The sequence below is a fragment of the Cystoisospora suis genome (genome assembly GCF_002600585.1).
Source record: "Cystoisospora suis strain Wien I chromosome Unknown contig_4749, whole genome shotgun sequence".
NCBI lineage: Eukaryota > Apicomplexa > Conoidasida > Eucoccidiorida > Sarcocystidae > Cystoisospora > Cystoisospora suis.
In genome coordinates, this window is record NW_027157541.1 from 1 (window position 1) to 18,691 (window position 18,691).

General features: G+C 53.1%; 5 protein-coding genes across 5 annotated transcripts; 2 read left to right on the top strand and 3 right to left on the bottom strand.

Moving 5' to 3' along the window:
- Positions 1-404: 404 nt before the first annotated feature.
- Positions 405-6,247, bottom strand: CSUI_008463 (smc n terminal domain-containing protein). Its single transcript, XM_068068596.1, has 5 exons — positions 4,178-6,247; positions 2,960-3,314; positions 2,085-2,366; positions 1,423-1,588; positions 405-597 (listed from the first exon to the last, which is right to left on the bottom strand). Exons 1-2 carry the CDS (start codon positions 5,232-5,234, stop codon positions 3,142-3,144), a joined length of 1,230 nt encoding a protein of 409 aa, XP_067919423.1. The 5' UTR covers positions 5,235-6,247; the 3' UTR covers positions 405-597; positions 1,423-1,588; positions 2,085-2,366; positions 2,960-3,141.
- A 1,385-nt stretch (positions 6,248-7,632) lies between these two features.
- Positions 7,633-8,305, bottom strand: CSUI_008464 (uncharacterized protein; the record flags this gene model as incomplete). The annotated part of the gene is made up of 3 exons (XM_068068597.1): positions 7,633-7,774; positions 8,200-8,245; positions 8,302-8,305. 3 exons carry the CDS (start codon positions 8,303-8,305, stop codon positions 7,633-7,635), a joined length of 192 nt encoding a protein of 63 aa, XP_067919424.1.
- Positions 8,306-9,579: 1,274 nt separating this feature from the next.
- Positions 9,580-10,810, top strand: CSUI_008465 (uncharacterized protein). The gene is made up of 2 exons (XM_068068598.1): positions 9,580-9,766; positions 10,269-10,810. The coding sequence occupies exon 2, from the start codon at positions 10,289-10,291 to the stop codon at positions 10,472-10,474; it is 186 nt and encodes a 61-aa protein (XP_067919425.1). The 5' UTR covers positions 9,580-9,766; positions 10,269-10,288; the 3' UTR covers positions 10,475-10,810.
- Positions 10,811-11,847: 1,037 nt separating this feature from the next.
- On the bottom strand, positions 11,848-18,076 carry CSUI_008466 (fe-s protein assembly co-chaperone protein). The gene is made up of 8 exons (XM_068068599.1): positions 17,000-18,076; positions 16,089-16,428; positions 15,351-15,427; positions 14,707-14,803; positions 13,074-13,963; positions 12,722-12,777; positions 12,409-12,469; positions 11,848-12,136 (listed from the first exon to the last, which is right to left on the bottom strand). The coding sequence occupies exons 1-5, from the start codon at positions 17,212-17,214 to the stop codon at positions 13,766-13,768; spliced, it is 927 nt and encodes a 308-aa protein (XP_067919426.1). The 5' UTR covers positions 17,215-18,076; the 3' UTR covers positions 11,848-12,136; positions 12,409-12,469; positions 12,722-12,777; positions 13,074-13,765.
- Positions 18,077-18,218: 142 nt separating this feature from the next.
- CSUI_008467 (uncharacterized protein) lies at positions 18,219-18,673 on the top strand (the record flags this gene model as incomplete). Its single annotated transcript, XM_068068600.1, has 1 exon — positions 18,219-18,673. A coding segment is annotated over exon 1 (399 nt), but the record flags the coding sequence as incomplete, so codon positions are not given.
- Positions 18,674-18,691: the final 18 nt, after the last annotated feature.

The following is an 18,691-nucleotide window of genomic DNA, read 5'->3' on the forward strand; positions in this document are numbered from 1 at the left end:
CGTAGAACCAGCATTACCTATGGCAGAAGCACAAGGCAGCAAGGTGAGCTCTGTCCTAACTGGATGAGAGGGGGCCCGCACGCGAGAGCAGCTATCCAATCAAATCGTCTTTCTATACTCTCTCCGATCTCTCTACACAAACACACAGATGTCTACAGAGAACCTTGGTCATAGAGTGATAAGAGAAACGACCGAAGAATTCTAACAACAGACTGGCTATCCGCATGCCATCGACGCCAAGCCATTCAGATAGACTGAGAGAAAACAACAGCACAGGGAAAACAAATCTTCTGCATCTCCGCTCATCTGCATCCACATAGATAGATAGATATAGCTCTCCCTTTCCCCCCCTCTTATCCGTACCAGTTCATTGCTTTTGCGTACAGATGCCGTTAGGGCATCTTTGGCCTTCTGTGCAAGTAAGAGAGCTTCAACTCGCTTGCGGTCTGCAGTCTGAGCCTCGACAAGAAGAGAACGAAGTTTATCCTGTTCTTCCTCTTGCTTCTGTTTAGCAGTATCTTCGATTCCCCGCTCCCCAGCCTGGAGCGTCTCTGCTGTGAAGAGGCGGAAGAGAAGAAGTTCTTCTTCTTCCTGTTTCTATGAAGACAAAACCACATCACCTCGGGCACTTCATGCTGTCTGGAGAGCTCAAACGCCTGAAACAACAAGGGGTATGACTGCTTTGTTACCATCGTAGCCATGGTAGTCTCTCTTTGACCATGTACACTCGGGTTGTGTTACACTTCTTCACAGGGAATTTGCAGACGCATTCACATGAGAACAAAGGCTAGGTGTAGCTTACAAAAAAACAACTGGGAAAGCTCACAGCTGTGAAGGCTACTGCCTGCCTATAGGCGCATCTGCAGCAACAGCACCATGGCTAGAGGGTCTACACATGAGAGTCTACATGAGCCCCCCGGTGATGGGACAAATGGCATGGTGTAAGCGTATGCCAACTCACTCATGGATGTGTGTACACATAGCCCAGGAGGAGCGCATATGGATACTATGGCTAGGCGTTTATTGCCCTGTAACGGTGTAGACAGACAGAAAGGGGGTGTGTCTGAGTTCTACTGTAGCACATACGTTAGGATACTAACGAGAAGCTTCTCTAAACCCCTAGATACAGCGAGGCGATGAAAGAGATTTCGTTACTTTGATCCTATCTTCGAGGAATGTCAACAGGAACACGTGAACAATCCAGGAGTCTCTGCCCAGTAGGAAAATTGTACAGATGTATCTGTACAGCAACTCGAGAGGAAAGGAGAAGAGAGTAACACGTGTCAGCTAGACAAAAACAGGCGCGCTAATGCAACCTTGAGGGCCTCTCATCTATGTAGGGAGATTCCTACGCATGCATAAATGATGGAAAACAACAACTGCGGTGGTGAGATGGCCTGTCCTGAAAACACACTCACCCACCTGCAAGCGTTTTTCTCTTTGATAGCTTTCTGCTTCGACTTTTTGCTTCTTCAAGCCTCGGAACTCTTGGTCAAGATGCGTTCTACGACACACGAGCTTCCGGGATTCTTCGCGGGCGTCACGCACTGCCTCTCTTGCTTCCTCATAAGCCTCAGATAACTCTGCACTGGAGATCAGAAAGTTACATTCAGGTTGTTAAGACAGATTGGTCTTTTCCAGTTGTTTAAGTAACGACAAAAACTCGATACGTCCTTGTCTAGATATACGCTGCGATTTTAGCGTTAGGAAGCATGGATCAGGTCTTACCTAGAGAGGCACGATCGCATACAAAAACAGACACAGATTCAAATGAGAACGCATGCATACCCCTACCTGCCACGAAAATCCCATAGAATCCGAGTCTAACCTGATCGGCAACGCTCCACTCTGAACCTACGGGTGTTCATAAAGAAAGAACACACACGTACAGGGGGGAATGTGGCATTTTTGAAAGGAGTCCGCGCACCACCATTCTCAGCCTGCAGCTGTCTATGGCGAGATTGACTCTGTCGCGTCTACAGCTCAAAATATCTCTTCACAGGGAGTGCATGCGCCTGCTACCCGCTGGAATCCTGGAAGTTGTTCACGGGGGGAATGGGCCTGATCTGATTTTTAGCACTGACCTTCCTGATATTTCCTCCACAAGTTCCGCCAGACCCCGGGGATTCTTCGTAGCCAAAGCATCGATGTGCCCTTGAAATATTAACATAGCCTGCAGTGTATGTACACTGCAGCTGCAGTGCATGCGGAGGGCCTGGCGGTATTCGGCTAAAGGGACGACAACGCCATCCAGTAAGTACGAAGATTCCCCAGTAGAATTGATACACCGAGTGAAAGCGATCCGAGGTGGGAGAGAAGTAGACGCTCCAGGAAGACGAAAGAAGTGCAACGCTACCGAGGCCTGTCTGTCCAGAAGACACGGACATGCCAGCAGACATCTGCAAAATTGCGATCCAACTTCTCCTGTGATAGCTAACACACCCCGTTGAAACGATAAGTAAGCTGAGGCAGGCAGTAGCGAAACAGCCTAGGAATGATAGAGAGAACCGACTTCGAGAGTGATTAAGAAGAGATTCTTGACACGAACGGCCATAGCATAGCGTCACATGCAATGTGTTGAATTGAGAAGAGAAATTCAGGTTCACATGCCTCATAAAAAAAACCCTGTCCTGGGGCTTCTGGGATGAGTACTGAAGACATCCTTCGGAACTCCCATGTGTTTCTTAACCCTGGTAAAGAAGCAAGAATCACTCCACCATGAAGACAGCAGTAAAGATCCTATTCTCAAAGGTCACACTCATGTGCCTGGCTTTACAGCTCATTCCTCGTTCCCGTCCCTACCACCTTTGACCCTCCGGCTGCGATGGATGTCGCCACAGATGTCTACTGTACGGACTGCTGCTTGACTCTCATTGTTTGAGAGTATCACCTTTCTTGCTAGGAGAAGAGTGCTACTGTTTCCAACAACTCTTTTCTCACGTTGGCTTCATATACCTACCTGCACTTTCGGACGTACCTATCTCCGATATACAGAGAAATGGGTTAAAGATAGATAGATAGTGAGCAAGCCCTAACGCGTATTTACAGAAGAAAGCGAGGAAATACGAGGAAACCTTTAAGGAGTTCCTTTCAAGGGGAAGCGCCCCTGACGCAAGGCAGCCTGTGGCCTTTTGAACTTCCTCACAATTTGTCACGCTCCTTGAAGGAGTTCGAATCCTCTCCTGCTGAACTCTCTGTGCCGAGAGGAGAAGATGTTTCGCTTGCATTGATAAGCTCGACCAGGCGATTACACCGTAACTGTTTGGCGTTCACTCCCAGGGCGAAACAGACAGCGTCTGTCAAATTACTTTTGCCTGCGAACCCCAACATCCCAGCCGTAAGATGTCTGCATTTATTCTTCTTTCCTGATGTGGTTTGAAAAGGATGAAATAGATAAGGAAAAACACTTCTTCTGCCCTCCTGCCAGAGGTGAGTCTATTCGAATGGGATGTGTTCACGTCCCTTTAGCATCACTTTCCTTAGTCTTCGAACCTACATGTAAAACTCAGAAGGGTTCCGTCGTTACCAGTACGTAGTAGAAAATACACATTCAAGAAGAGCACATCAATTTGGAGTACGTGGAAAACAACATCAGATGACGGATGCCTACAGATGCATTCATACGTTACGCAGTTTTATTTCGGAGCATGCACTCGGTCTTCATACGTACTAGGGGATTTCGCCGACTTATCTGCATAATCAGCCTGTGGAGCTCTTGTCACCCCCACGAAAGAGTCACAGGGTGCTATGGAGGACAAGTGAGCTAGCACTAGGTAACCATAAACTCTCTGAAACAATACTACTGAGGTCCCTCCCGTACTTTAGAGAGTACGACAACCTTTGCAGAATGATACGAGAGACCAGGATGACGCAAATGACATCCGACGTGATGTATGAGAGGCGCTTGTAGCAGAGATTCGGCAGTCGATACCATCCTTCAAACCAACTGCACGGTAACTTGACTTTCTGAAGGGCTATGGACAACTACAGGTAAGTCGCGCCCCTATGTTGAGGTCCCCCGCCCCGAGAGACTCCTCTGCCAAGACGTACCAGCTAGAGCAGAACGACTTAGACCACCACCGAGACGGCGGCGCACTTGACAGGCAAGTTGACAACTGATAACAGGAAAGCATTTTGAAGAATCTCTATTGTTTCTTTCGCCTTCCCTTGCCCTCACCTGCTCCATTAGGTCCGACAATCCCGACAGAATTTGTCAGGGGACCAACTACATGAGTTCCTCGGTAGCTCTTAAAGTTCTCTAGAACAATCCATCGGAGACGTAAACGTCCTTCCTTCGCGCCGTTTTGGAAAACAGCCTCAATGCCAAATTGAGACGGCGGCAGAAAGCGAGGATTTCTATTCGCCGGGTCTTCGCCCTGGTTGAAAGCGGAGTTCGAGCCGTTACGGCGGTTCCCAGATTCTTGTGATATTGCAAGCTGCAAACCTGCTGGGTCCATTGGATGCGCTCCCTCTTCTTGCTTGCTGGGACGGGAGCCACGGCGGCCACCCTCTGCATCTGTGACTGGGTCACGAGATATCGAAGCGCCTCTGGGACCAGGAAGTAATGGTTGGCGCTTTGTCGTACTCTTCACGGAAGAACAGTCGCCCTCTCGAATGCTGCTTGTGTCACTTGTCCTGCTGTTGCTGCTGCCTTCCGCGTCTTCTGGTCCCGCCCATCGCATTTTTTCCCCTTCTCGTCTACCAGAAGAAGTAGCCATTGCAGACGCTACCCCTCTCCCTCCACCCTGGAGCCGAGCTCTAGGCCGATACCCCACTGAGCTTTCATCCGTAGACGTATCTCCTGGGTGCGGCGACCCGGATGTAACTCGGCGTGTATCTGAAGAGAGGCGCTCACCTCCACTTCCCCCGTCTGGGAAAGGAACATCGGGGAGCGTACCTCGTGTCTGTCCTGCCCCGGACCGAGGAGTACGTACACTCCGAGAGCTGCTAGTTTCCTGATCCTCGTCTGGCCGGCAGACGGCGCCGCGGGCAGAGTACCTTGCCAGCCGTTTGTCCCTCTGCTCTTCTGAGAAGGCAAAATCCGAATCCGAATCGGCCTTGGAGCATGACGTAAGAGGGCTGATATCCCCCGGTGGCGATAGTCTGCTGTGCCTAATGTGCTCGCTACCTACTCCAGAGTCCAGAGAATCTGATTTCGTATTGGGGCTGCCATGAGACGACGCAGGCCAGGAGGACTCTGCTGCGGCAGCAGCCACGGGGCGCGTCCTCTTCATGGGGCGGCGGAACCCTTGGCAACCTGGGAAAGGGCAGAAACACTGGGAAAGAACTACCCAACGAAGAGGCTACTCGGACTGCGGTGGAGTGTCTTCCATATCAGGAAAAGCAGCTGCTCCCGAAAAGGCAGGATCCCTGCTTCCCCTAAGTAGTCCTGAACGTATAATGGGGTTCCAGGGTGAAAGGAAGTAGGCTTTCGAAAACACGGACAACACTTTCCTGCGTGAGCACAACGTGGTCTCGTCACACTATCAGCTGAGACTAGTGAGAAGAGAACAACGCCTTCCAAGGTGGGATGCGGTGAGCCCCTGACACTGGCGGCTCTGTGTCGTAAACGACAGGCACGGCGGACCTCGGCTGTCACCCTTGCAAGACGGACAGGTACTCCGAAACAACAGCGGAAGGGGTGGCGACCTAGCCAGAGTGCTGCGGTCGAAGCGGAGAGCATCCGTGCAGCGCTGAGAACGGCAATGATGCCGTGTGCAGCGGCGGGTCACGGGGACGATGTTCGTTGAGAACGCCGTTCTCTGTGCCCACCATGAAATGAATCCCCGCACTACGAGTCTCACGATGAGATGCACGAAGCTGAGTGTGTCCGCAGGCGGTCTAGGCAATCAGTGTGGAAAGTAAGGAGAGAAAAGTACGCTCTCGGCACAGATTCGTGAACAGGGGAAGCTACATCGAAGTGCATGCGCAGGCTTGCACAGTATCCTGTTAGGATGCCCTCCATTTGCCACGAATGTCAATCGAAGCTGTCCGGCTGACCGCAGTGGCCTCCAGGCAAGCGATTACCAGAAATCCGGGGAACTTGCACCACAAGCTGTTGAGACCGAATGGTGCGGACACTGCTGAGACAAAATGGGGAAAAGGGGTCGATGTCAGTGAATGACCCGTCCCCGTGGGGACGCCTCATTCACTGACCAGACAGCGAGGTATAGCTGTGCCGCGCCATCGACCGTCGTTTCTCTGCAGGGCAGGCCCTGTACGTGAACAAAGTAGGCCGACCTATCAGATGTATGATTTGAGAAGCGCTTGAGAAACAATGATCGGGACGCCAGGGCCAGGGTCAAACGGAATAAGCTGTTTCTTCCGGGTGAGGCTGGAAAAGTCAGCACGACCCCGGCCTGTCTCTTGCCTAGACGGCTGTTGTCTTTCTCGTAGAGATTACTTGTAAGAGTCAGAAGAGCGAAGTGGGTGGGCAAATTACCGTACCGAGCACTGAATCCGAAGAGGTACAAGCGAAGTGCTCACCCCGACCGTGCATCTGACAGCCGGCAAATCGTTCACTCACACCACTACAGCATACCCTTAAAACCGCTCCTCGGAAACGGTGATCGCTACTTCATCTCAACCTTCCGTCATCAGCATGCCTGCACGAAAAAAGAACCTGATTTCCGTGCTGCAATAAGTTTCAGAATTACTGCCTCGAGCAGCCGTCAATGTCTTCCACAGAAGGAGCAAGCCGTAGCAGTACGGTTTCTAAGCCAGGTCACGCATTCCATCTTACGGTGACCTGTCGTTCTTAGCTGGATATTGTCCAACAGTGAGGTACTCGTCGGCATGAAGGCGCTGCTATAACCCGAGAATATGAACTGAAAATGATACCTAACCTGTTACACCCGCCGGTTGGAATGGGCAGACCAATAGCTGCATCACAACTAGGCGTGTATGCGGGCCACGGCCCACTAGAAGAAACACCGCAGTACAGTTCCAGGAAAATGGTGCCGTACTGGGTGTCAAACAGTTGTCCTTTTGTGAAAACCCTGGCTGTCCTTTAACGAGGTGCACTAATGATCGCCGCGACCCCGTCGGTGTTCTGGTCTAGAGTTGTACACTTGGGTGCGTTGTGGCAGGGACAATCGTTGTTGTAAGTACGTTCTCCTAACCGTGACGCGCCGCGTTTCCGTAGAAGTTATGCCCAGGTGCCTACACATCAGCCAGGAAAAAAACAGTTCAGATTCTACGCAGTAGTCTCCGTCATCAAAGTAAACCGCGACACGGTCAGCAGGATCTACTGCTGATGAGCGAGCGAAAACGGCACACACTCCCTGCAAGAGTCTGTCCTCCGCGGACAAAATGCTCCGAAGACCGCACTCAGCATGTCGCCTTCCGTACACTTTCTCACAGGCCTTCTGTCCCCCAGACATCACTAGGCAGTCTCTCACCGTCTGCGAGAGAGGACTGAGCCTGCATCAGTTTAAGCAGCCAATACAATACCTCTTTGCCAGAGAAAAACCCAAGACGCTCAGCATGCCTCTCCCCTCGACAGTCTCCTACGCGCCTTCTTTTCCATCCTCCTATAGTGATACATCCGATGAATAAGTCGGGCATGCGGAGAGCAGAACAGGGGACAACAGGGGTAACCGTGCCGCGAAGTCCACATTCCCCGCCGCTCCATCAGTCTTTCATCCCCTGCCGTTCGTGCCTCCTTTCCACTGACGAGAAACCTTTCCCCGACAAGTTAGAGTCAGCTGTCTGCGGCTCTGCTCTGTGTTGGACCCGATCGCCGCCGGTTAAGTCTGCTATCCCAGACTGGGTCCTGAAATGGTAAGCAAAGAGATCCGCAGTGTGCGCATAACCAGTCAGACCAGGATATGTCCCCCCCATACCCGCCTCGCGGAGGTCCGAAGAGAAAGGAGATGCTGCACCCTGCTTTTACGCGCGGAAAGGCGGCGCAGAAGAAGGGCACGTCTCCAGCGAGCCCAATTAATATGAAACGATGGTATATGGGACACGTGGTTCAGATTCCAAAGTCGCTCACTACGCACGCCGCAGTCCTCCACTCCAATCCGAGCAACATACGGCAGCAGGCGCTCGCGGCAACTCTGTAACCGCAGCCGTTGCTCTACAGGCATCAGTCTTTTCTCAATCGTACCAAGTGAAGAGATAGCAGTGTAAACTGGTCAATTGCCTATAAACTGTAGACTCTGTTGAACAGTGCTGCACAGTGCTGCAGTTCCTCACCGTACGGACGCCGGATTCACGTTTTTGGTTTGTGACTGCCCCATTCCTGAGATAGAGAGGAATCATCCACAGAGAACAGGACACCAAAAGTTACCATCGTACTCATCTTGGCAGAGAAACGCAATACACGCGAGTGGTGTCGCTGAAGCTTGTGAACCTTAAGGTGGGTGTCGCGCCGGCACCACGCAAAAGCACATAGAAACTTACCGAACCCTATCAGTCTCAGAAGATGTCACGCCGTGCTTGGATGCTTGGAGATATCGAATTTGCGGGACCGAAATCTGATTCTCTAGTTGGTGCTGCTACAGTCTGGATGCTTCCTTCAGCTCAGTGCAGAGAATGCACCCCGTGGGTAAGAGGTAACAGTGCGCGAAGAGAACGCTGCTCTCAGCGCTACGCTACTCACGGCTGGATCCAGCTACAGCTGTGTTCGCGCGACGCAACGAACCCCTGGGAGAGTAGTTCACCAAGGACGCGCCCGAGGACTCTGGCAGGAGGCCCCCTTCGCCATGGCGACGGGTCTATCAGCCTTCTGCGGAGTGGATAGCCCTTGGAGAGCGGAAGCTGGCAGCGGCTTTTCAACGGGCGACTGAAGGTGGCTGCACCGCTCACTTGCTTATCTCGGCGCTCTAGGACAGCGTGTATTCGGATGTATCGAATGGTACGACATTGACGGTGTGCCAAGGTTTCTCGATCGCTCATTCAGTAGCAAGTGCCACCTCGCCGGTCGCAGCCGTTTGACGATCTGTGGAAGCAATTCTGCATCCGAGCGCCGAAACAGCCTCGTGTTCAAGAGCTATCTCCTCCTCCCGATCGAAAGTCGGCAGGCCCTCCTTACTGAGTCACATACATGACTACGAACCCGACGAAGGTGCAAGGGCCCTGGCCTTCGGGTGGGCCAACTGCGCCGTCGGAGCTCAGCAACTAGCGCGGAGATACGGCCTCTTTTTTATGGTTTCACCGGAGACACTGCGCGAGGCCCCTCGCGTCTTCTGACAGTACTCTGGTACCTCTGCTCCAAAAAGCCAGCAGGGCAGCCGTAGTGGTTGTAGACCGACCTTCAGTAAATCCACTAGTCTCCCGTGAAGGGCTTCAGAAACGTCATCCAGGGCAGACCGTTGCCTCCGCACTCTGTTCACGAAGACCCGGCTGGCCATACTACGTCTTCTTTTTGTTCCGGGACTCACAGTCTTATGCTCAAGCGTCGCATGCCACAACAGTCGCCATTGATCGCCTGCGTCTGTGCCAGCCACGGTTCGCGGACCGGCGGGGCGCTTTCGCCTGAGGCGCTGAGACGTGTGACGCTGGCAGATTGGCCACCCCGGCTGCGGGCCCAGCTTGGAAGCAGCTCAAGTCAGGCCGGCCGTAATCAGAAGTTGAGTTGTGCCGTATTTTATCGCCAAATCTCTTTTTTCAATTTCAACATCCCGAACGTCTTGTAGCGCTCAGAGTTTTTTGAATAAATCTCTCGGGACTTCGAACTGCACAAGAAACTGTTCTCGTACCCGACTGACGTTCAAATGGAGAAAGGAGGCGTGCACGAACCTGGAGCGGCACGTGACAAGTGGTGAGTGCAGCGGTTTTTGCCTGTGCAGTCACCGGTGTTTTTGCGGTGCCGGGAAAATGTGCCACGTTTTCTGTATGCCGTTTCTCCCAGGGTTGACCGTGGCCTCACACTCCGACTGGTCATGGTACAGTACCTCCCAGGATAGACTTTGGCCGCATAGGCATGGGACAGCGCCAGTCAGTGTCGGCTCGTTCTCCGGACCCGGAATGTTTTAGTGTTCACTTTGGTTCACCGTTCACCCTCAGCATAGCATTCCAGCTGATGAATACAAGCATCAGTAGTTGGGAAACACTCTCGTAGTTCTTTCTTAACTCTGCAGTACATACACGTCACGCTTGGGGGACTTTCTACCGATGGTAACACCGCGTGCCGAGATCTGGTTTTCGCGTATTGTCGTCGGGGCGTTTGCTCGTGACAGATTTTTTGACTGTTCATGACTCAATGTGGGATTCTCGAAGCTATCTTGACTGTCGGGGGTCTTCGGTTGTGTGTCTGTTTTTAGGCCGGTCTCAAAGCACCCGAATGACCGTTTTCAGGAGGTCCCTCATAGGCACCCGAATAACAGCAGGCAGCTTCAAGAAGCCAGCAGGGCCCGGGCTATTGAAACGACATATGAGAAGTACCTTCAAGAGAAGGAGAAACATGTCAACGACGACTAGCTTCGGGGAGTTGTGGACCACTGCTTCCACCGTGCGTGTGATGTTGTAGCCTAGCATTGCTTCGGAGCGTCTGGAGTGAAAACTAGCCGGCACCGGTCTTCTTTTTGGCCGCGAGTCAGAGTGCGTTATGGCCTCGTGGTTGCTGGAGAGCCGGCCTGCTTTTTCACGCGTGGGCCACCAGGTAGTGGCAGCGTTTGTTCTATGACGAAGCTGGGGCTGGGACAGAGTTTATGGTATGGAAATTTTTTATTTTGGTTGCAGGTCAATTTCCCGTTTGTATAGAGTCTTTGATACAAAAATTGGCCTGGTGTACAGCGACTCAATTTTCTTGTTGCTGTACAGGTTTGGGTACTCAGAAAGTGTCCAGGAGCATATTCTTTTGTGGCAGCGCAAGTGCTGTAACTGTTTGTCAGGCTTGTGCCGTTCCATAGTGTCCAGCTGACTTGAGTATACCTCCGAGAAGCCCCCTGGGAGCCCAACTTGTTGACTGGCGTCGTAGGCGACGTCAAGAGTCGTACTAGTCTGCCAGGGTGCAAGACCACGAGGACACGGTACTTCTCTCTGGCCCACCTCTAGTGCGACACGCGTTGCTGTAGTGGGACGTTCTCGGCTTTTTCCGACTCGTGGGCCCAGAGAGGGAATTATTTTGAGGAAAAGCAGCGGCAAAGGTACTACGATTTCCCTGCCGGTTAGAGTATTTGGCTTCTCTTGCGTTTAGTGGGTACTTCCCGAAAACTGATTTTCGCGATGCCGGCCGTTATCGAGTGCGGGGGGTGTTCGCGTGGTGCAATCAACAGCTGCGCCTACACTGGTCCTCCTTGGTGAATGATCGACCGATCGAATGGGTTAGCGCTCCAAGACAGATGGGGGTTTTCTCGTGTTGTCGTACGGGTTGTGTAGACCACTTCCTGGTATCGAACGGGACAACAGACGTCGAGTACAGTCGTGTCCCGAGCGCAGGTGGTGCTTCAGCCCCAGGAGCCGCAGTATTAATTGGTAAGAACGGTCCGATAGTGGGCGCCGCAACGTCGACAATAACCCGTGTCTGGTGATTATACAGCGAAGCCAGTCTCTTGCACAAGGCGAGGTTGAGAACAGTGTGCTGGACAGTTGTGATTTAGTTGTGTGTCACCGTGTAGGGTGAGAGCCCTAAGTACGACAACAGGCCGGCTCAGCGGCAGCTACTCGAATGCGACGCACTTTTTCACATCGGGGTAAAGGGGTGCGCGGAGCGCCGTACAACCGGAACGGAAGAGCCAGTGGTGGCGCGGCTGCTGTTCAGTGGGATGACAGTCGTGCTCACATGCGATCTGGGCAAGAAACTTTCGGTCGCTTTGTCCTTGACGCACTGCGTTCGAAGTGATCTCACCGTTCTAGTCGCTGTCTCTTGTCCGGCGCCCACCCCTACCGGCTCAACTGTCATGTCAAAGGTACGCATTATACAGTTTCAGAAGTTCTTCCGGCACGGCAATGCCTAACCGGGGGGAGGTTTCAGACACGGAACGAAGCTGAAGAAAACTCGGCTGTCTGTTCCACAGACCGACAAAAAGAGGCGTTTCGACCTCCCGCTAGGGCGGGAGTAACTTGGTCCTGCTACAGGTTACTTCGCTGTGGGTTGTGCACCTGGTCGCGGCTCCCAGTTCTTGATGCGGTTCTTCAGTTGCGCGTGCATGCGGTACCGCTGTACGAGCTTGGAAACTTCGTCGAAGTTCTGAGGCGCACGGTACACACGCTCTAAATGAATGCACATCCAGACTACCACGCCGGCTCGGCTTCTCCACTCAAGCCTCAAACAAGTCCCGAAGTGTCACGGGACTAACAGAGCCGACTATCAGGTGCTTCTGTGAAAGTTTCAGTCACTTCCGCCCAACGGCTGCCGACCATCAGCTGTAAGCATCCCGTGCAAGCGGAAGCCCGTGTACAAAATGTCTTGGCTGCGGCAGAGTTTACTTCGTGACAGAGACTTGTTCCTGGACCACATACCCTTTCGCTGAATCTCGTTCTCAGCGCCTCTTCGTCCGCCTTGAGAATACCGCTCACGCGCCTGTGTCGACGAAACAGAACCAAGACAGAAGCCCTTGCAAGTGGCACTCCGTTTAACATGACTGAGTTACGCTGGCTATCACCGCTGCTGGCTACTACCGCTATAGCGACACTGAAGTCCGAGCCTCGGAGGCAGTGCTAGGCTCGTTGTCAACGAAGCGAAAGCTAGTGGCGACGCGCAGGCGGGCATTACTCAGAGCAGCACCGGTGGCCATTTCTCGCGAAAGAATGGGGGGGGGGAAACACAACTCACTTGGAAAAACCTTCGAGCTGCTCGCGCGTCTCCACCGCCTCCAACAGCTCATTGAGCTAAGAAGCATGGCAAGAAACCAGACGAGTGCAAGCTGATGGGCCCGTCGTAGATGCACCTGCTACTGGATGAGTGCGGCACACAGTCTGCGCAGCCTGGTTGAAGTTGCTAGTCGAAACATATTGGACCGGAGTCAGAGGAGCGGCCGAGTTCCTCCAAGCGCACCTACGCCGTCCCAAGCGTGCCGATGTCGTGAAGATTGACGTGATTAAAGAGGCCGGCACTGTTCGCATAAAGCGTGAAAGCACTGGGGGAGGAGTGGCGTTAGTGCACAAGTAACGTGGAGACCACGCACCTCCAAAACCTCCGTGAGCAGATCCATATCCGTGACCCTGTCGGTTTCGACTTCGTCCTGACACAGAGGAGGCGAAAATAAGAGAAATCCGATACATTTACCGCTGCGACGTTCCTTGTTCATGTCTCACAGTCGTTCACTACTCACGACGACACCCTAAACCAGAAGAGAAACCGAAAGACCTTCTTTGGTTAAACTAAAAACATCAGCATTCACGGAGTCTTCAGACGGATTGGCTATCGAACGCGCTTGCCTCCGGATGAAAGTTCATTTGCCACCCCTGCATTCCAAGAGGAGACATACATCCGTTCCCGTGCTTTGTGAAACCTCCAATACTCCAACCATTCACGTATGCGAGGCTAATGTAGTCCTGCGTTCTCTTGTCTCTGCTAGGTTAGCAACGTGGGTATGGCGAATGCAGGCGGTTAATATGCGGCAGACCGGTCACGGGTCGTACAGATACACAATCCACCACAGTGCCTACGTGTACATGTTCCTTTTCTCAAACAACCTTGCGATAAACACCCTTTCCCCGGCTAGAAAGAAGGAACTGTATTAGTTTCTATCTTGCACCTACCAAGACCCAGACTTTACCTGTTTGAATTTGCCCATGAAAACTGCGAAGACATCACGCTTCTCGAAAGGAAATCAGAAAGACTCCATATGCACACCAGGGTCAGCAGCAGTGACTATCACTGATCCGCACTCGCGACACGGGTTGACTCGAGGTATCTTCTTATGTCATTCAAATAGTCCACATCCGAGTGACCTACACAGGGGTGCCCTTCATGACACTCCAGGAGGTGCCTCGCCCGCTTCGCTGGGCACCTGAGCGTGTTCACGGCTTCCACGATCTGCTGCCTGTGCTTGTCGCGATACTCGTGCATCTCCTGTTCGGAAGTCAAAAGCAGAAGCAGCAAAAAGGACAGACTAACGCAACTTGCACGTACCATAGACTCGGTCTCGCGGACAGCAATGCACCAATGTCAAGGGCAACTTCAGATAATTACGTTCAGCAATACGAATCTGATCTTAAGATGTCTCCCCACGCTTCCTGCGTTCAAATCCAGCTCAAACCACAGGCGACAGTTTCAGCCTGCCCCGGTACAACAAATGCACAGCCGGTTTTTCAGCTTAGGTCGGTATGTCCAATAAGGAAGCGGCCGCGTCAGGGACGCCCGGCGATTCGATCAGTCGCAGACCTCGTGCGCGGGACTGCAGGTATACCCCCGGCCCCATCGCCAAGAGCCTGTCGCGCGTAGTGCAGACTACAGCCCCCCGCATGCAAGGCATCACAAATGAAAAAGAAAGGAAACGAGTGACAGAACGGATTAACGGACTGGCTCGGCCTCCAACACACCTCAGTCTAGCCGGAGATTCTGGGAACGAGAGTCATAGCTCCGGTAAAACAGACGATCAGATAAAGATGGAACCACGCCTGCGACCCCACGCACAAATTCACAGAGAGACAGATATGTTCTCGTATAGAATAACTAAGAGTGGAGGAGTGAGTACTGAAAGAAGAGAAGCATGACTCACTACCACAGGCTAACAAGAGGAAGCATTCCAAACAATGCCCCCAGAGCACCAATTGGGGCTCTGCAGCCGTGACAATCCCGCGAGGTAACCCCACCTCCGGCGCATGCACATGCCTGTCTGGATGAAGCCGCTTCTCCAGCTGCTTGTACTTAGCGTCCAGCACCCGCAGGTCCACATCAAAATCGGGACGGCTGTATGTCAACAACACAAAGGTCCGTCGCGTTGAGGGTGGATATGTAGCGCAGCTGCACGAGAGTAATAATTGGGATAGTGCGGTGAGGAGGATCCTAGTTCACAGCTGTCGGCGAAAAGCTCTCCCGAGCCACAACGGACCGCTGAGCTTGGCAACCACAAAGAGTATGGCAAGAACTAAAAACCGAACACACACCCACCGGTATACTTGATCCTTGCCCGATAGATGGATCTCAGCTGCATTTGGACTCCGGGACGACCCCGGCCCCGCCACTCCTCTTCTGAATGTATAACGGTACCAGGCTAGCGAGCACGGGGGGCATCCCACCGAAGGAAGAGTCGCGAGAAGTTTGCGGACATCACAACTTTTGGCGTGAAAAAACAGCATCTATGCGCTCCAGACCCACGAACGGTGAGGGAAAGAAACTGCACTTCATCTACAGGCTGATTTGACCGCTACGTTTTCCGAGCCAGAACTTCCATGGAAGACTGCAGACACTCGAGGCACAACAGACGGAACGAAGTGGGGACAGGCCAGAAACATACATCTGCAGGAGGTCGAAATAGGAGAGCTCGTTCCTGCCCGCATCGCTATATCGCGGCTTCATGATGGTGTGGCAGTCCTGCATCAATCAAGCGACATCGGGGAGTTGGTTCTTCCGAGATACATGAATGGTCGCGGATGGTAACGCAGAATGTCGAGTATTTCCCGCAGCAACTGTGAACTTTTTCCTGACCCCCCGTCACGAATGCTTCCCGGCGGAAGCGTTGTCACGAACACGACAAACTGACCACATGTACGAGAAACCTGATGTAGTGGATTTCCCTCATAACCCTGCACCGACTGAGAATGTCGGTAAAAATGAAAGAATCAAGAGCCCCATGTACGCGCACAGTAGGCTCTGAGCGCCCTCCAAGACACGCACGAGTCACAACGCAAACAGGCATTGGCCGTCTGGGATCCCGGCGCGCTTTCTCCCTCACCACAGAGCAAACGGGCCAGCACACGGTATGTCGCGTCTCCAGCTGTGATCGCGCCCAAAAGCATTTTCAGAAGACGGACAACTTCTAGATCACCCAGCCGACCATGTCCCCAAGCTCGTTTCAGGTGCGTGCCGAGAATCCGGTTGACTATTCGCTTCTTTCCTGTTTCTTGTCAGGAAGCTTCATGGTATGTCTAAATGGCGGCAATAAAAATGTTGTCCAAGCGCACTCTTATCCCGGTCATCCCAGTTACCTGTCAATCGTTATTGGCATGCAGTGAAGAGAACGAAGGCGCCTCACCTCGCAAAGGATTGGAAATTTCTGCTTAGATATCGCTCCGCAGTTCTGGCAAACAGGTCTGTCCGAACATCCTCTCTCATTCTGGACAGAAGTCGAAGACACTCGAGAGCTCTCACTGCCAGCCGTCTCCCTTTGTCGACCATCTGCATCGTCAGTCGTGGATGTTGAGACACCGGAAAACAGATGTCTCTTGACTCGACGGTAGAACTCTTCCTCCTGAAAGGCAGCCAACGCTTGCATAGGATGCCGCTCGCCAGTCCAACCCACGGAGTACGAGGACAAGACGTGACTTCTGAAGCTCTTGGGGGAAAATGAAGAGGGGACCTTGCAGTCGTGCGCACTGTATAGAGAAAAAGACAACCCTCTGGACTCACGTCGCTCCTAATGCTGCTTCCAACACTAACAAAAACCCTTGCTGCTCCGTCCAGCGCTGCCCGGAGACATCCGTACAGAAGAACCTCCCAAATTAACTTCCCCGTCACCGACGAAAGCAGTCAGTATGCCAACGCAAGAAGGGCACGCTACCAAGGGGGCCACCGACCCTGTACGGCAAACACCCGCGGTAGCTGGGTGTACCAAGAAGGAGACAGGCTGGTTGTTACTCCTAACCAACTTCTCTTGCTGCGATCCCCATCTGAAGCGACATGTTGCGAGAACTGCTGGCGCACGTGCCGTACAGCACTCGCGTTTACTCCGTGATTCTGTCCTCAGTCTACAAATACACTCCCCTGCTACAACTCCACGGACAGCATCCTAGCCCCCTAGATTGTCTGCAGCCAAGCGAGTCATTATCAACAGTTGTTCACGGAGAGGTTATCGCCCAGCGCGGGGAAGCGCACACCGGCTCCCCACCAGACCACATATACCGTCCCTTCCTTGATTGGTTTCCTATCCCTGTCCGTCGATCATACCTGGTCTCACCGCGGCACGGGTTCAAAAAAACTTGGGCTTGCCCGGACGAATGCTCAAACAGGAGCAGCTTTGGAAGCGTGAAAATGGATGACGAGAAGGAACCCGGAAAAAGCTGAGCGCCGCGTTGGGCTATTCCATCGGTACCTGCTAATCCACAGTGCGCGCACGCCGGCACGCGAGCAGTGAGCCTCTCGGTGGCTTGGATTCCCCCCATGACGGTCAGTCGACGGAGCACCGAGATGAACTCCAAAACTTCTCTGGCTACTTTAGCAGCACAGCGCAAGGTTCAGAAGACGCATTTTTCTCCCGAGCAGCGCACAACGGGAGACCGTAAGGATTGAGAGAGAGCACGCACGGGCGGTCTACGCCTTCTTCGCACACAGCTTTGCGAGAGACGGATCAACCGTAGCTTGGAAATTCTTTTGCTCACCACTGGCCTTTGGAAAAAAAAATACCTACAGATGGAAAGGAGGTGTAAAAGAGGTGAACCGTCAGCCTATGGTAACTTGCAACCGAGGCGACCTCAGAACATAATCTAGTTCTCACTCTCACGCACAGACGGAGGGAGTTTCACACCAGCGTAAAAAAAAAACTCGTTTCTCCCCAGTACCTACAGCGCGCTGTGCGTGCAGCTAGTCTTCACCTTTGCGGGAGAATCTGCGGCATGTGCTTAGGGGACACTCCAGGGTAACACGGGGCGAACATGTGAAGACGACTACTTCACCACAAAAATAGACAGCACAACATACTGCTGAGAAAAAGGCAACGCGTCACCAACACTGAATGGGGTTTCTGACAGCCACCGAGAAGCCAAATTGCGTTTGCCCGCGCACCGCTACCTTGGACGAGCGATGAACCTTGAAGGGGAAAAGCAAGTTTGAGCTGTCGCTGTTGGATGGAGCCGTACGGCTCCCAGTAACGCAGTGCGTTGCCGATGAAATGAGTGACTGAGCCACATTCGGGTGACGCTGTTTTTTCCCCCACTGCCCACCAAAGTCTGGACTACCAGTTACGGAATAGGCAGTCTCACGGTGAATATGCCGGCGTGCCTCCTGCAACCACGGTCGGTATGTAGGCTCTGTCCCCCCCCCTTGTTTCTCATCCGGCATGCGTCCCGCGTCCGCCGCTACCCCCGAGCCCCCCGCATCAGGCCCGGAGGGGCAGGTTCCGCGCAGGACCGGCAGCGGCGGGGATGCCGGACCACATCAAACTTTTTCAAACGCGCCGACTCAGCGTGCAGGCTTCTTACTCCACTTTTATCTTCCCGCCAAGATGGACACTCCAGCCTGCGTTTTTTTCCTCATTGCAGCGTTCTGGGGATCGATCCAGCTGCACTTAACTCCTCAGACGGAGAACGCTGTAGTCCTGCGTGTTTCCGCGGCGGATGTGGCTACGCAGCACAACTCCAGTGGTGTTCGCGAGGCGGCACTTGCGTCGGAAGACACCGCCGAGGAGACAGACACTAAGGCGAAAACCATCCGCGTACCCTTAAGCGCTTCCAGGGTGTCTCGGTCAGCGCAACGTACAAAGACTTTGAAGGCCGTGACCATCTTCGCTGCTGCTGTCGGTTTACTCTTTGCGGCTTTCAAGTTATGGGAATGCAGGGCCGCATTGTCCGGGGCAAGTCATGTCCAACTGCGACCGGCTGGCAAGGGGGAGGCCACGAGCAGAAGGCTGGCCGGAAACGACAA

What these genes read in the sequence shown, in the direction of transcription:
- CSUI_008463 (XM_068068596.1), bottom strand. Translation starts at nt 5,234, where the DNA reads ATGAAGAGGACGCGCCCCGTGGCTGCTGCCGCAGCAGAGTCCTCCTGG. An exon ending in TGTCGGACCTAATGGAGCAG is followed by an intron (nt 3,315 to 4,177) that starts GTGAGGGCAAGG and finishes TGGGGTTCGCAG; the next exon opens with GCAAAAGTAATTTGACAGAC.
- CSUI_008465 (XM_068068598.1), top strand. Translation starts at nt 10,289, where the DNA reads ATGACCGTTTTCAGGAGGTCCCTCATAGGCACCCGAATAACAGCAGGC.
- CSUI_008466 (XM_068068599.1), bottom strand. Translation starts at nt 17,214, where the DNA reads ATGGGGGGAATCCAAGCCACCGAGAGGCTCACTGCTCGCGTGCCGGCG. An exon ending in AATTTCCAATCCTTTGCGAG is followed by an intron (nt 15,428 to 16,088) that starts GTGAGGCGCCTT and finishes TGATTGATGCAG; the next exon opens with GACTGCCACACCATCATGAA. An exon ending in GGCATGTGCATGCGCCGGAG is followed by an intron (nt 13,964 to 14,706) that starts GTGGGGTTACCT and finishes ACTTCCGAACAG; the next exon opens with GAGATGCACGAGTATCGCGA.